The 12,500-nt window shown below is 42.2% G+C and overlaps 1 protein-coding gene across 1 annotated transcript in view; it reads left to right on the forward strand.

Moving 5' to 3' along the window:
- LOC129838733 (voltage-dependent calcium channel subunit alpha-2/delta-4-like) overlaps positions 1–2,416 on the forward strand; it is a 68,161-nt gene extending 65,745 nt beyond the window's left edge. Inside the window, exons 17-21 of the mRNA XM_055905889.1 lie at positions 886–947; positions 1,071–1,138; positions 1,910–1,955; positions 2,220–2,315; positions 2,413–2,416. Coding sequence (XP_055761864.1) covers positions 886–947; positions 1,071–1,138; positions 1,910–1,955; positions 2,220–2,315; positions 2,413–2,416 — 276 coding nt within the window. The remainder of the gene's footprint in view (positions 1–885; positions 948–1,070; positions 1,139–1,909; positions 1,956–2,219; positions 2,316–2,412) is intronic.
- The last annotated feature ends 10,084 nt before the right edge of the window (positions 2,417–12,500 follow it).

The following is a 12,500-nucleotide window of genomic DNA, read 5'->3' on the forward strand; positions in this document are numbered from 1 at the left end:
AGTACAAGGTGACATGACATAGTTATTACCACAGCAGTAGTCCCAGTACAAGGTGACATTACATAGTTATTACCACAGCAGTAGTCCAAGTACAAGGTGACATGACATAGTTATTATTAACACAGCAGTAGTCCCAGTACAAGGTGACATTACATAGTTATTATTAACATAGCAGTAGTCCCAGTACAAGGTGGCATTACATAGTTATTAACACAGCAGTAGTCCCAGTACAAGGTGACATTACATAGTTATTATTACCACAGCAGTAGTCCCAGTACAAGGTGACATGACATAGTTGTTATTAACATACCAGTAGTCCTAGTACAAGGTGACATGACATAATTATTATTAACACAGCAGTAGTCATAGTACAAGGTGACATGACATAGTTGTTATTAACATACCAGTAGTCCTAGTACAAGGTGACATTACATAGTTATTATTACCACAGCAGTAGTCCTAGTACAAGGTGACATGACATAGTTGTTATTAACATACCAGTAGTCCTAGTACAAGGTGACATGACATAGTTATTATTACCACAGCAGTAGTCCCAGTACAAGGTGACATTACATAGTTATTACCACAGCAGTAGTCCCAGTACAAGGTGACATGACATAGTTGTTATTAACATACCAGTAGTCCTAGTACAAGGTGACATTACATAGTTATTAACACAGCAATAGTCCCAGTACAAGGTGACATTACATAGTTATTACCACAGCAGTAGTCCCAGTACAAGGTGACATTACATAGTTATTACCACAGCAGTAGTCATAGTACAAGGTGACATTACATAGTTATTAACACAGCAGTAGTCCCAGTACAAGGTGACATGACATAGAGCCTACTACAACCTTTAAGAGCTGTTTATTCTCCTACCAGAGAAGAGTCATGTTCCTGAAGAATGACTACTTCTACACAACCATCAACGAGACTCCGTTCAGGTTGGTCCAATCAACACAGAGACAACGTGACATTCTTCTTCTCTGTAGACGTCTCATAACCAGTTATAATGTGGCAAAAACAATAGAAAACTGTGGAAACGTGTAATGAGTGTGTTTCCACAGTCTTGGCATGGTGCTGACCAGAGGGCACGGTGAATACATCTTCATAGGGAACGTGTCTGTGAAGGAAGGTAAGTCATCTGTCTTACCTGAACAACAAACTCTGCAGTATAACTACTAAACCAGGTGTTATAACTACTAAACCAGGTGTTATAACTACTAAACCAGGTGTTATAACTACTAAACCAGGTGTTATAACTTGTTCCATCCACAGGCCTCTGCAGTATAACTACTAAACCAGGTGTTATAACTTGTTTCCATCCACAGGCCTCTGCAGGATAACTAGTAATACAGGTGTTTTAACTTGTTTTCATCCACAGGCCTCTGCAGTATAACTACTAAACCAGGTGTTATAACTTGTTTCCATCCACAGGCCTCTGCAGTATAACTACTAAACCAGGTGTTATAACTTGTTTTCATCCACAGGCCTCTGCAGTATAACTACTAAACCAGGTGTTATAACTTATTTTCATCCACAGGCCTCTGCAGTATAACTACTAAACCAGGTGTTATAACTTGTTTCCATCCACAGGCCTCTGCAGTATAACTACTAAACCAGGTGTTATAACTACTAAACCAGGGTGTTATAACTTGTTTTCATCCACAGGCCTCTGCAGTATAACTAATAAACCAGGGCGTTATAACTACTAAACCAGGTGTTATAACTTGTTTCCATCCACAGGCCTCTGCAGTATAACTACTAAACCAGGTGTTATAACTTGTTTTCATCCACAGGCCTCTGCAGTATAACTACTAAACCAGGGTGTTATAACTTGTTTTCATCCACAGGCCTCTGCAGTATAACTACTAAACCAGGTGTTATAACTTATTTTCATCCACAGGCCTCAATGACCTGATGCAGCCAGATGTGACCATCGCAAATGAGTGGTGAGTGTCTGACGAATCAGTTTCTCTCTCTATTCTTTCACTCACCAGCAAGCTATAACCTGACTGGTACACTATTAATGATGTGTGTGTGTGTGTGTGTGTGTGTGTGTGTGTGTGTGTGTGTGTGTGGTGTGTGTGGTGTGTGTGTGTGTGTGTGTGTGTGTGTATGTGTGTGTGTGTGTGTGTGTGTGTGTGTGTGTGTGTGTGTGTGTGTGTGTGTGTGTGTGTGTGTGTGTGTGTGTGTGTGTGTGTGTCTGTCTACAGGACCTACTGTGAGACAGACATTGACCCTCACCACCGCAAGCTGACCCAGATCCAGGCTGTGTTTCGATACCTCACAGGGAAGGAACCTGATCTGGAGTGTGAGCCACCCTCAGTACATTCACATAGTAATACACTATTTACATTAAAGAGCCTTCGATTGACCTTTAACAGGACTCTCATTCATGGTCTACAGGTGATGAGGAATTGCTGAGACAGACTCTGTTTGATGCTGTGGTCACAGCCCCCATGGAGGCTTACTGGACAGCAATGATGCTCAACCCATCTGGGTAATTACCATGGATACTACACCACCACACGAGTACACAACTACACTACCACACGAGTACACAACTACACTACCACACGAGTACACAACTACACTACCACACGAGTACACAACTACACTACCACACGAGTACACAACTACACTACCACACGAGTACACAACTACACTACTATACTAGTACATTACTACACTACTACACTACCACACTACTACACTACACAACTACACTACTATACTAGTACATTACTACATTACTACACTACTACACTACTACACTACCACACTACTACACTACACTACTACACTACACTACTACATCACTACACTACACTACCACACTACTACACTACACTACTACACTACACTACCACACCACTACACTACACTACCACACTAGTACACTACTACACTGCACTACTACACTACACTACTACACTACCACACTACCACACTACTACACTACCACACTACTACACTACTACACTACTACACTACACTACTACACTACCACACTACTACACTGCACTACTACACTACACTACTACACTACACTACTACACTACCACACTACTACACTACCACACTACTACACTACCACACTACTACACTGCACTACTACACTACACTACTACACTACACTACCACACTACCACACTACTACACTACCACACTACTACACTACTACACTACCACACTACTACACTACTACACTACCAAACGACCACACTACTACACTACTACACTACCACACTACTACACTACTACACTACTACACTACACTACTACACTACACTACTACACTACCACACTACCACACTACTACACTACCACACTACTACACTACTACACTACTACACTACACTACTACACTACACTACTACACTACCACACTACTACACTACTACACTACTACACTACTACACTACACTACCACACTACCACACTACTACACTACCACACTACTACACTACACTACTACACTACCACACTACTACACTACTACACTACACTACCACACTACCACACTACTACACTACTACACTACTACTCTACTACACTACACTACTACACTACTACACTACCACACTACCACACTACTACACTACTACACTAGTACACTACACTACTACACTACACTACCACACTACTACACTACTACACACATCTGGGCTGGTAACAGGGCTGTAACATACCATGCTGCCATGTTCAACCCATCTGGGCTGGTAACAGGCTGTAACATACCATGCTGCCATGTTCAACCCATCTGGGCTGGTAACAGGGCTGTAACATACCATGCTGCCATGTTCAACCCATCTGGGCTGGTAACAGGGCTGTAACATACCATGCTGCCATGTTCAACCCATCTGGGCTGGTAACAGGCTGTAACATACCATGCTGCCATGTTCAACCCATCTGGGCTGGTAACAGGGCTGTAACATACCATGCTGCCATGTTCAACACATCTGGGCTGGTAACAGGGCTGTAACATACCACGCTGCCATGTTCAACCAATCTGGGTTCAACACTACTACACTACCACACTACCACACTACTACACTACTACACAACCAAGCTACTACACTACTACACTACCACACTACTACACTACCACACTACTACACTACACTACTACACTACTACACTACCACACTACTACACTACTACACTACCACACTACACTACTACACTACTACACTACCACACTACTACACTACTACACTACTACACTACTACACTAGTACACTACTACACTACACTACTACACTACTACACTACTACACTACTACACTACACTACCACACTACTACACTACACTACTACACTACACTACCACACTACTACACTACACTACTACACTACACTACCACACTACTACACTACTACACTACACTACTACACTACTACACTACCACACTACTACACTACTACACTACCACACTACACTACTACACTACTACACTACCACACTACTACACTACTACACTACTACACTACTACACTAGTACACTACTACACTACACTACTACACTACTACACTACTACACTACACTACCACACTACTACACTACACTACTACACTACACTACCACACTACTACACTACTACACTACACTACCACACTACCACACTACTACACTACCACACTACTACACTACTACACTACACTACTACACTACACTACCACACTACTACACTACTGCACAACCACACTACCACACTACTACACTACTACACTACACTACCACACTACTACACTACTACACTACTCTACTACACTACACTTCTACACTACACTACTACACTACTACACTACCACACTACCACACTACCACACTACACTACTACACTACACTACTACACTACTACACTACTACACTACTACACTACACTACTACACTACACTACCACACTACTACACTACACTACTACACTACTACACTACTACACTACTACACTACACTACCACACTACCACACTACTACACTACTACACTACACTACTACACTACTACACTACTACACTACACTACTACACTACCACACTACTACACTACTACACTACTACACTACACTACTACACTACACTACCACACTACTACACTACTACACTACTACCCTACACTACTACACTACTACACTACCACACTACTACACTACTACACTAGTACACTACACTACTACACTACCACACTACTACACTACTACACTACTACCCTACACTACTACACTACTACACTACCACACTACTACACTACTACACTAGTACACTACACTACTACACTACTACACTACCACACTACTACACTACCACACTACTACACTACACTACTACACTACCACACTACTACACTACTACACTACTACACTACACTACTACACTACCACACTAATACACTACTACACTACTACACTACTACACTACTACACTACCACACTACCACACTACTACACTACACTACTACACTACACTACACTACTACACTACTACACTACCACACTACTACACTACACTACTACACTACCACACTACCACACTACTACACTACTACACTACTACACTACACTACCACACTACCACACTACTACACTACTACACTACTACACCACCACACTACTACACTACCACACTACTACACTACACTACTACACTACTACACTACTAAACTACTACACTACTACACTACACTACCACACTACCACACTACCACACTACTACACTACCACACTACTACACTACACTTCTACACTACTACACTACTACACTACCACACTACCACACTACTACACTTCTACACTACTACACTACTACACTACCACACTACCACACTACTACACTACACTACTACACTACCACACTACCATGCTGCCATGTTCAACCCATCTGGGCTGGTAACAGGCTGTAACATACCATGCTGCCATGTTCAACCCATCTGGGCTGGTAACAGGGCTGTAACATACCATGCTGCCATGTTCAACCCATCTGGGCTGGTAACAGGGCTGTAACATACCATGCTGCCATGTTCAACCCATCTGGGCTGGTAACAGGGCTGTAACATACCATGCTGCCATGTTCAACACATCTGGGCTGGTAACAGGGCTGTAACATACCATGCTGCCATGTTCAACCCATCTGGGCTGGTAACAGGGCTGTAACATACCGTACTGCCATGTTCAACCCATCTGGGCTGGTAACAGGGCTGTAACATACCATGCTGCCATGTTCAACCCATCTGGGCTGGTAACAGGGCTGTAACATACCATGCTGCCATGTTCAACCCATCTGGGCTGGTAACAGGGCTGTAACATACCGTACTGCCATGTTCAACCCATCTGGGCTGGTAACAGGGCTGTAACATACCACGCTGCCATTATATCCCATATTTTTTATCTGTTGATAAATGTTCTACATCATTTTTCCGTCATTGTTTATATTTGATTAGATGGCTGGTTTCCAGCTGTTGTGTTATTGCCCCTCCTTGTCTCTCCTCTGTGTGTTCAGTATGGACGAGGGGGTGGAGGCTGCGTTCCTGGGGACCCGGTCTGGTCTGATGAGGGTCACCAGATACGTGGGCATTGAGAAACGTGTTGCCCAGTAAGTCAGACCTACAGTACTGAAACACATTGGGTTATCGTCTGTTATTTTATTGGGTTGTCTCTGCTGTACGTAGGGGACTACATTTATTACATTCAGTGGGTGGGTGGGTGGGTGGGTGGGTGGGTGGGTGGGTGGGTGGGTGGGTGGGTGGGTGGGTGGGTGGGTGGGTGGGTGGGTGGGTGGATGGGTGGGTGGGTGGGTGGGTGGGTGAGTGAGTGAGTGAGTGAGTGAGTGAGTGAGTCCTTTGTACAGTATAACAGTCAGAAGATACCATGATGGTAAACCTCTATCTGCTAAAATGGGATTCACTAAGTTAATAAGTCTGTCTGTAGACACTGACTAGTCTGTCTGTAGTAACTGACTAGTCTGTCTGTAGTAACTGACTAGTCTGTCTGTAGAAACTGACTAGTCTGTCTGTAGACACTGACTAGTCTGTCTGTAGACACTGACTAGTCTGTCTGTAGAAACTGACTAGTCTGTCTGTAGTAACTGACTAGTCCGTCTGAAGACACTGACTAGTCTGTCTGTAGACACTGACTAGTCAGGGATGGCTGGGTTTTTGCTCTTAGTTCTGAGGGACGTGTTTGTGTTGTCTTTGCTTTGTGGAGATATTACCTTCAGAAATATCCTCCAGTGGACTATCATGGCCCTCTAGTGGGTGATGAAGGTACTGCCGGGTCCACCGGAGGTTGGTGGCACCTTAATTGGGGAGGACAGGCTTGTGGTACTGGCTGGAGCGACATTAGTGGAATGGTATCACATATATCAATTACATGGTTTCCATGGTTTCCAGGTGTTTGATGCCATTCCATTCGCTCCGTTCCAGCCATTATTATGAGCCGTCCTCCCCTCAGCAGCCTCCACTGGTCAGGGCATCTAGGCTGTACAATACAGTAGGGGAGAGTGGGGTAAAATGAGCCATTTTTTACGTTCAGCATCCCTCTGTCAAAGGAAATACATTTTTCTTTCTGATAAAGATACATATGCATATATTTACATATATTTCAGAATGTTGTGTATCCATGGAAATAATCTGAATTCATGGTAAACACTACTGTTTTGTCTGCAGGACAGGGTAAATTAAGCCGCCCACAAATGTCTGTATGGAATGAAATATTACCACTACCATTTTAAAACCATGTCTAATCTTTATTTCTTAAACATAATTCATCACATTTGCTTTTTTTTGTATTTTTAAGCATTTTTGACACAGGCTTAATACCTAACAAGCACTTTGTGATTTTTAAGCACTTTTACCGTAGGCCAGGCCTTGTTGTTACCTCATATCCCAGAGATAGTACCTTGCATTACGCCTGGGAGGAGAACACTTCAATTTGATCAATTTACCTCATGGCCATTGGCTCAATTTACCCCAAGGCAGACATTTTGACTATATTAGCCCACCCAGCTATAATGATGTACTTTCATGCCAGGTTTAGGACCTCATATTAAAGCTGATAGAGACACCAACTGATGTATAGAACAATCTTAAAATCTACTTTAGTTGAGATACAAGCGTCATGAAACGTCCGGTATAACATATTTATTTGTTGTTTTCAAATCTGTTTTTTGACCGACTTGCTTATGCCTTTTTCCATGTGGTTAAATGATTCATGTGGTGTATTGTTCCCTAGAAACAAGGGTGGCTCAATTTACCCCTTGGGCTCAATTTACCCCTTGGGCTCAATTTACCCCTTGGGCGCAACTTACCCCACTCTCCCCTCTACACACTGCTTCAACAACACATTGTTCTTCTGACATGGTTGCTTTCTGAATCTGGCTAACTTCTCTGTATTTTACCACCTACCCCTCACCCCTTCTTGTGACCTGTGACCCTCCCAACTCCTGTGTTTCCAGACCAAAGGTCTTCTCCAAGTCAGTACATGGCAGAAAATTACCTGATTTTGGTTCATTTTGGTCTTAAAGGTTTCTTTTCTTTGCAAAAAAGCAAGCTTCAATGTACTGGCTTCTGCATTTCCTCACTTGCAGAAGCAAAGCTTTTAACTAGGACCAACACAGTAGATTATAATCCTGTAGATCCTATGCCAGCGATAATGCCTTGCATTACACACGGCAAGAATACCCTTCAATATGCTCAACTTGCCATTGGCTCAACCATTGGCTCAATTTACCCAGAAGCAAACATTTTGACTATATTAACCCACACAGCTACAATGATGCACTTTCATGCCAGGTTTAGGTCCTCATATTAAAGTTTACAGTATATAGACCCCGACTGATGTATAGAACAATCTTAAAATGATCTACTTTGGTTTAGTTAAAGCTTTTAACTAGTACCAAGACAGAGTATAATCCTTTAGATCATTTTAACTAGTACCAAGACAGTAGATTATAATCCTTTAGATCATTTTAACTAGGACCAAGACAGTAGATTATAATCCTGTAGATCATTTTAACTAGGACCAAGACAGTAGATTATAATCTTGTAGATCATTTTAACTAGGACCAAGACAGTAGATTATAATCCAGTAGATCATTTTAACTAGGACCAAGACAGTAGATTATAATCCAGTAGATCATTTTAACTAGGACCAAGACAGTAGATTATAATCCTGTAGATCATTTTAACTAGGACCAAGACAGTAGATTATAATCCTGTAGGTCATTTTAACTTGTACCAAAACAGTAGATTATAATCCTGTAGATCATTTTAACTAGGACCAAGACAGTAGATTATAATCTTGTAGATCATTTTAACTAGTACAAAAACAGTAGATTATAATCCTGTAGATCATTTTAACTAGGACCAAGACAGTAGATTATAATCCAGTAGATCATTTTAACTAGGACCAAGACAGTAGGTTATAATCCAGTAGATCATTTTAACTAGGACCAAGACAGTAGATTATAATCCTGTAAATCATTTTAACTAGGACCAAAGACAGTAGATTATAATCCTGTAGGTCATTTTAACTAGGACCAAGACAGTAGATTATAATCCAGTAGATCATTTTAACTAGGACCAAGACAGTAGATTATAATCCAGTAGATCATTTTAACTAGGACCAAAGACAGTAGATTATAATCCTGTAGGTCATTTTAACTAGGACCAAGACAGTAGATTATAATCCTGTAAATCATTTTAACTAGGACCAAGACAGTATATTATAATCCTGTAGATCATTTTAACTAGGACCAAGACAGTAGATTATAATCCTGTAGGTAATTTTAACTAGGACCAAAACAGTAGATTATAATCCAGTAGATCCTAGCCTGCCTTCCTCGCGCTGCACTGGCTTCTTGTTTTACAATTGATTTCAAGATTTTGGCAACACTTTATGATAGGTTTCATTAAAAAGCCTTTTAAATGCTTATAGATGTTTACAAATGCTCATAAATGTTTTTTAAATATTTTATTGATTACTTAAATCAATAAGTAATAATTGTATCGGTGTTTCACCCAATTCTGTCCCCTCACAGGAAATTCCTGTCTCCGTCGGACAAGGAGAACATCTTTACAATGGACCACTTCCCCGTGTGGTATCGCCGCGCTGCAGAGTACCCCCCCGGCAAGTTCCTGTACTACATCCCTAAAGAGGACACCAGAGGTAGGGACTACTTTCTCTCTGCTCCACCACACACTGTTGTGATTGTCTTGTAACAGTACAATAACCATCTAGTAATACCTATATGGAGTCTGGGACAACAACTGAACAGTTACACCAGGAGTAGGAACTACTTTCTACTTTCGGAGGTAGGGACTACTTTCTCTCTGTTCTCCCACTTTGTCGCCAGAGCAAGTTGGCCAGTTGATCAATATATGCTATTAAACAAACACTTTTATTCAAAATGATGAAAGCGCCATGCTCTACCAACTGAGTTACAGATGATCAATAGCTATCATGTTTGTGATTGTCTTGTAAAAGTACAATAACCACCTAATACAATGTCCTCGTGGAGTTTAAATAAACTGAATTGTAACACCTGAGGTAGGGACTACTTTCTCTCTGCTCCCACACAGATACAGTCGCCATGGCAACCCCCAGCCTAGCAACCGCCAGCAGCGTCAGACAGCGAGCCCCTTTATCTAGGCAGTGTCCCGAGTGGCACCCTATTCCCTATGTAGTGCACTACTTTTGTCCAGGGTTCACAGGGACCCATAGGGAATAGGGCAGCATTTGGGATCCAACTCTCTAAACATTACTCACCAGCTACCTTAGTGGCTGTGGTGAATTTCCATTTTTATAAACCCAGACACAATCAATAGCTTTCCTGTTTGTGATTGTCTTGTAACAGAACAATAAGCACCTAATACAGAAGGACCGTCTGTCTGGGACTAAAGCACAACAGTACAGGGAGATGTATTCTGTCTGGTGCAACGGCAGGGTGTATGTTTAGGTAACTCAGCAGTCAGAAAGGCTGTGTTTGTAGACCATCTAGTTACATTTCTACGTGTCAGTCTCCATAGCAGCTCACTGTACAATAATTACACTCAACTCCAGGAAGTAGAACAGCTTATTGAAAGATCTTGACATTTACATAGTGGTCACGATTAGGGCTGGCACAATTACCGTATAACCGTATTACCGTATAAACGTATTACCGTATAAAAGTATAAATGTATAACCGTATTATCGTATAAACGTATAACCGTATTACCGTATAAACGTATTACCGTATAAATGTATTACCGTATAAACGTATAAACGTATAACCGTATTACCGTATAACCGTATTACCGTATAAACGTATTACCGTATAAATGTATTACCGTATAAACGTATTAACGTATTACCGTATAACCGCATAACCGTGTTACCGACGGTTATGGATGAAGACTGTCAAGAAAATAACCGTTTATAACACGCCTCCTCCCTTCAGCTGCAGTCAGGAGGAGAATATGTTTAAAACACGCCTCCTCCCTACAGCTGCAGTCAGGAGGAGAATATGTTTATAACACGTCTCCTCCCTACAGCTGCAGTCAGGAGGAGAATATGTTTAAAACACGCCTCCTCCCTTCAGCTGCAGTCAGGAGGAGAATATGTTTAAAACACGCCTCCTCCCTACAGCTGCAGTCAGGAGGAGAATATGTTTATAACACGTCTCCTCCCTACAGCTGCAGTCAGGAGGAGAATATGTTTATAACACGTCTCCTCCCTACAGCTGCAGTCAGGAGGAGAGGAGAATATGTTTAAAACACGCCTCCTCTCTACAGCTGCAGTCAGGAGGAGAATATGTTTATAACACGTCTCCTCCCTACAGCTGCAGTCAGGAGGAGAATATGTTTATAACACGTCTCCTCCCTACAGCTGCAGTCAGGAGGAGAGGAGAATATGTTTAAAACACGCCTCCTCCCTACAGCTGCAGTCAGGAGGAGAATATGTTTAAAACACGCCTCCTCCCTACAGCTGCAGTCAGGAGGAGAATATGTTTATAACACGCCTCCTCTCTACAGCTGCAGTCAGGAGGAGAATATGTTTAAAACACGCCTCCTCTCTACAGCTGCAGTCAGGAGGAGAATATGTTTATAACACGCCTCCTCTCTACAGCTGCAGTCAGGAGGAGAATATGTTTAAAACACGCCTCCTCTCTACAGCTGCAGTCAGGAGGAGAATATGTTTATAACACGTCTCCTCCCTACAGCTGCAGTCAGGAGGAGAATATGTTTATAACACGTCTCCTCCCTACAGCTGCAGTCAGGAGGAGAGGAGAATATGTTTAAAACACGCCTCCTCCCTACAGCTGCAGTCAGGAGGAGAATATGTTTAAAACACGCCTCCTCCCTACAGCTGCAGTCAGGAGGAGAATATGTTTAAAACACGCCTCCTCCCTACAGCTGCAGTCAGGAGGAGAATATGTTTAAAACACGTCTCCTCTCTACAGCTGCAGTCAGGAGGAGAGGAGAATATGTTTATAACACACCTCCTCCCTACAGCTGC

This window comes from Salvelinus fontinalis, chromosome 39 (assembly GCF_029448725.1).
Source record: "Salvelinus fontinalis isolate EN_2023a chromosome 39, ASM2944872v1, whole genome shotgun sequence".
Lineage (NCBI taxonomy): Eukaryota > Metazoa > Chordata > Actinopteri > Salmoniformes > Salmonidae > Salvelinus > Salvelinus fontinalis.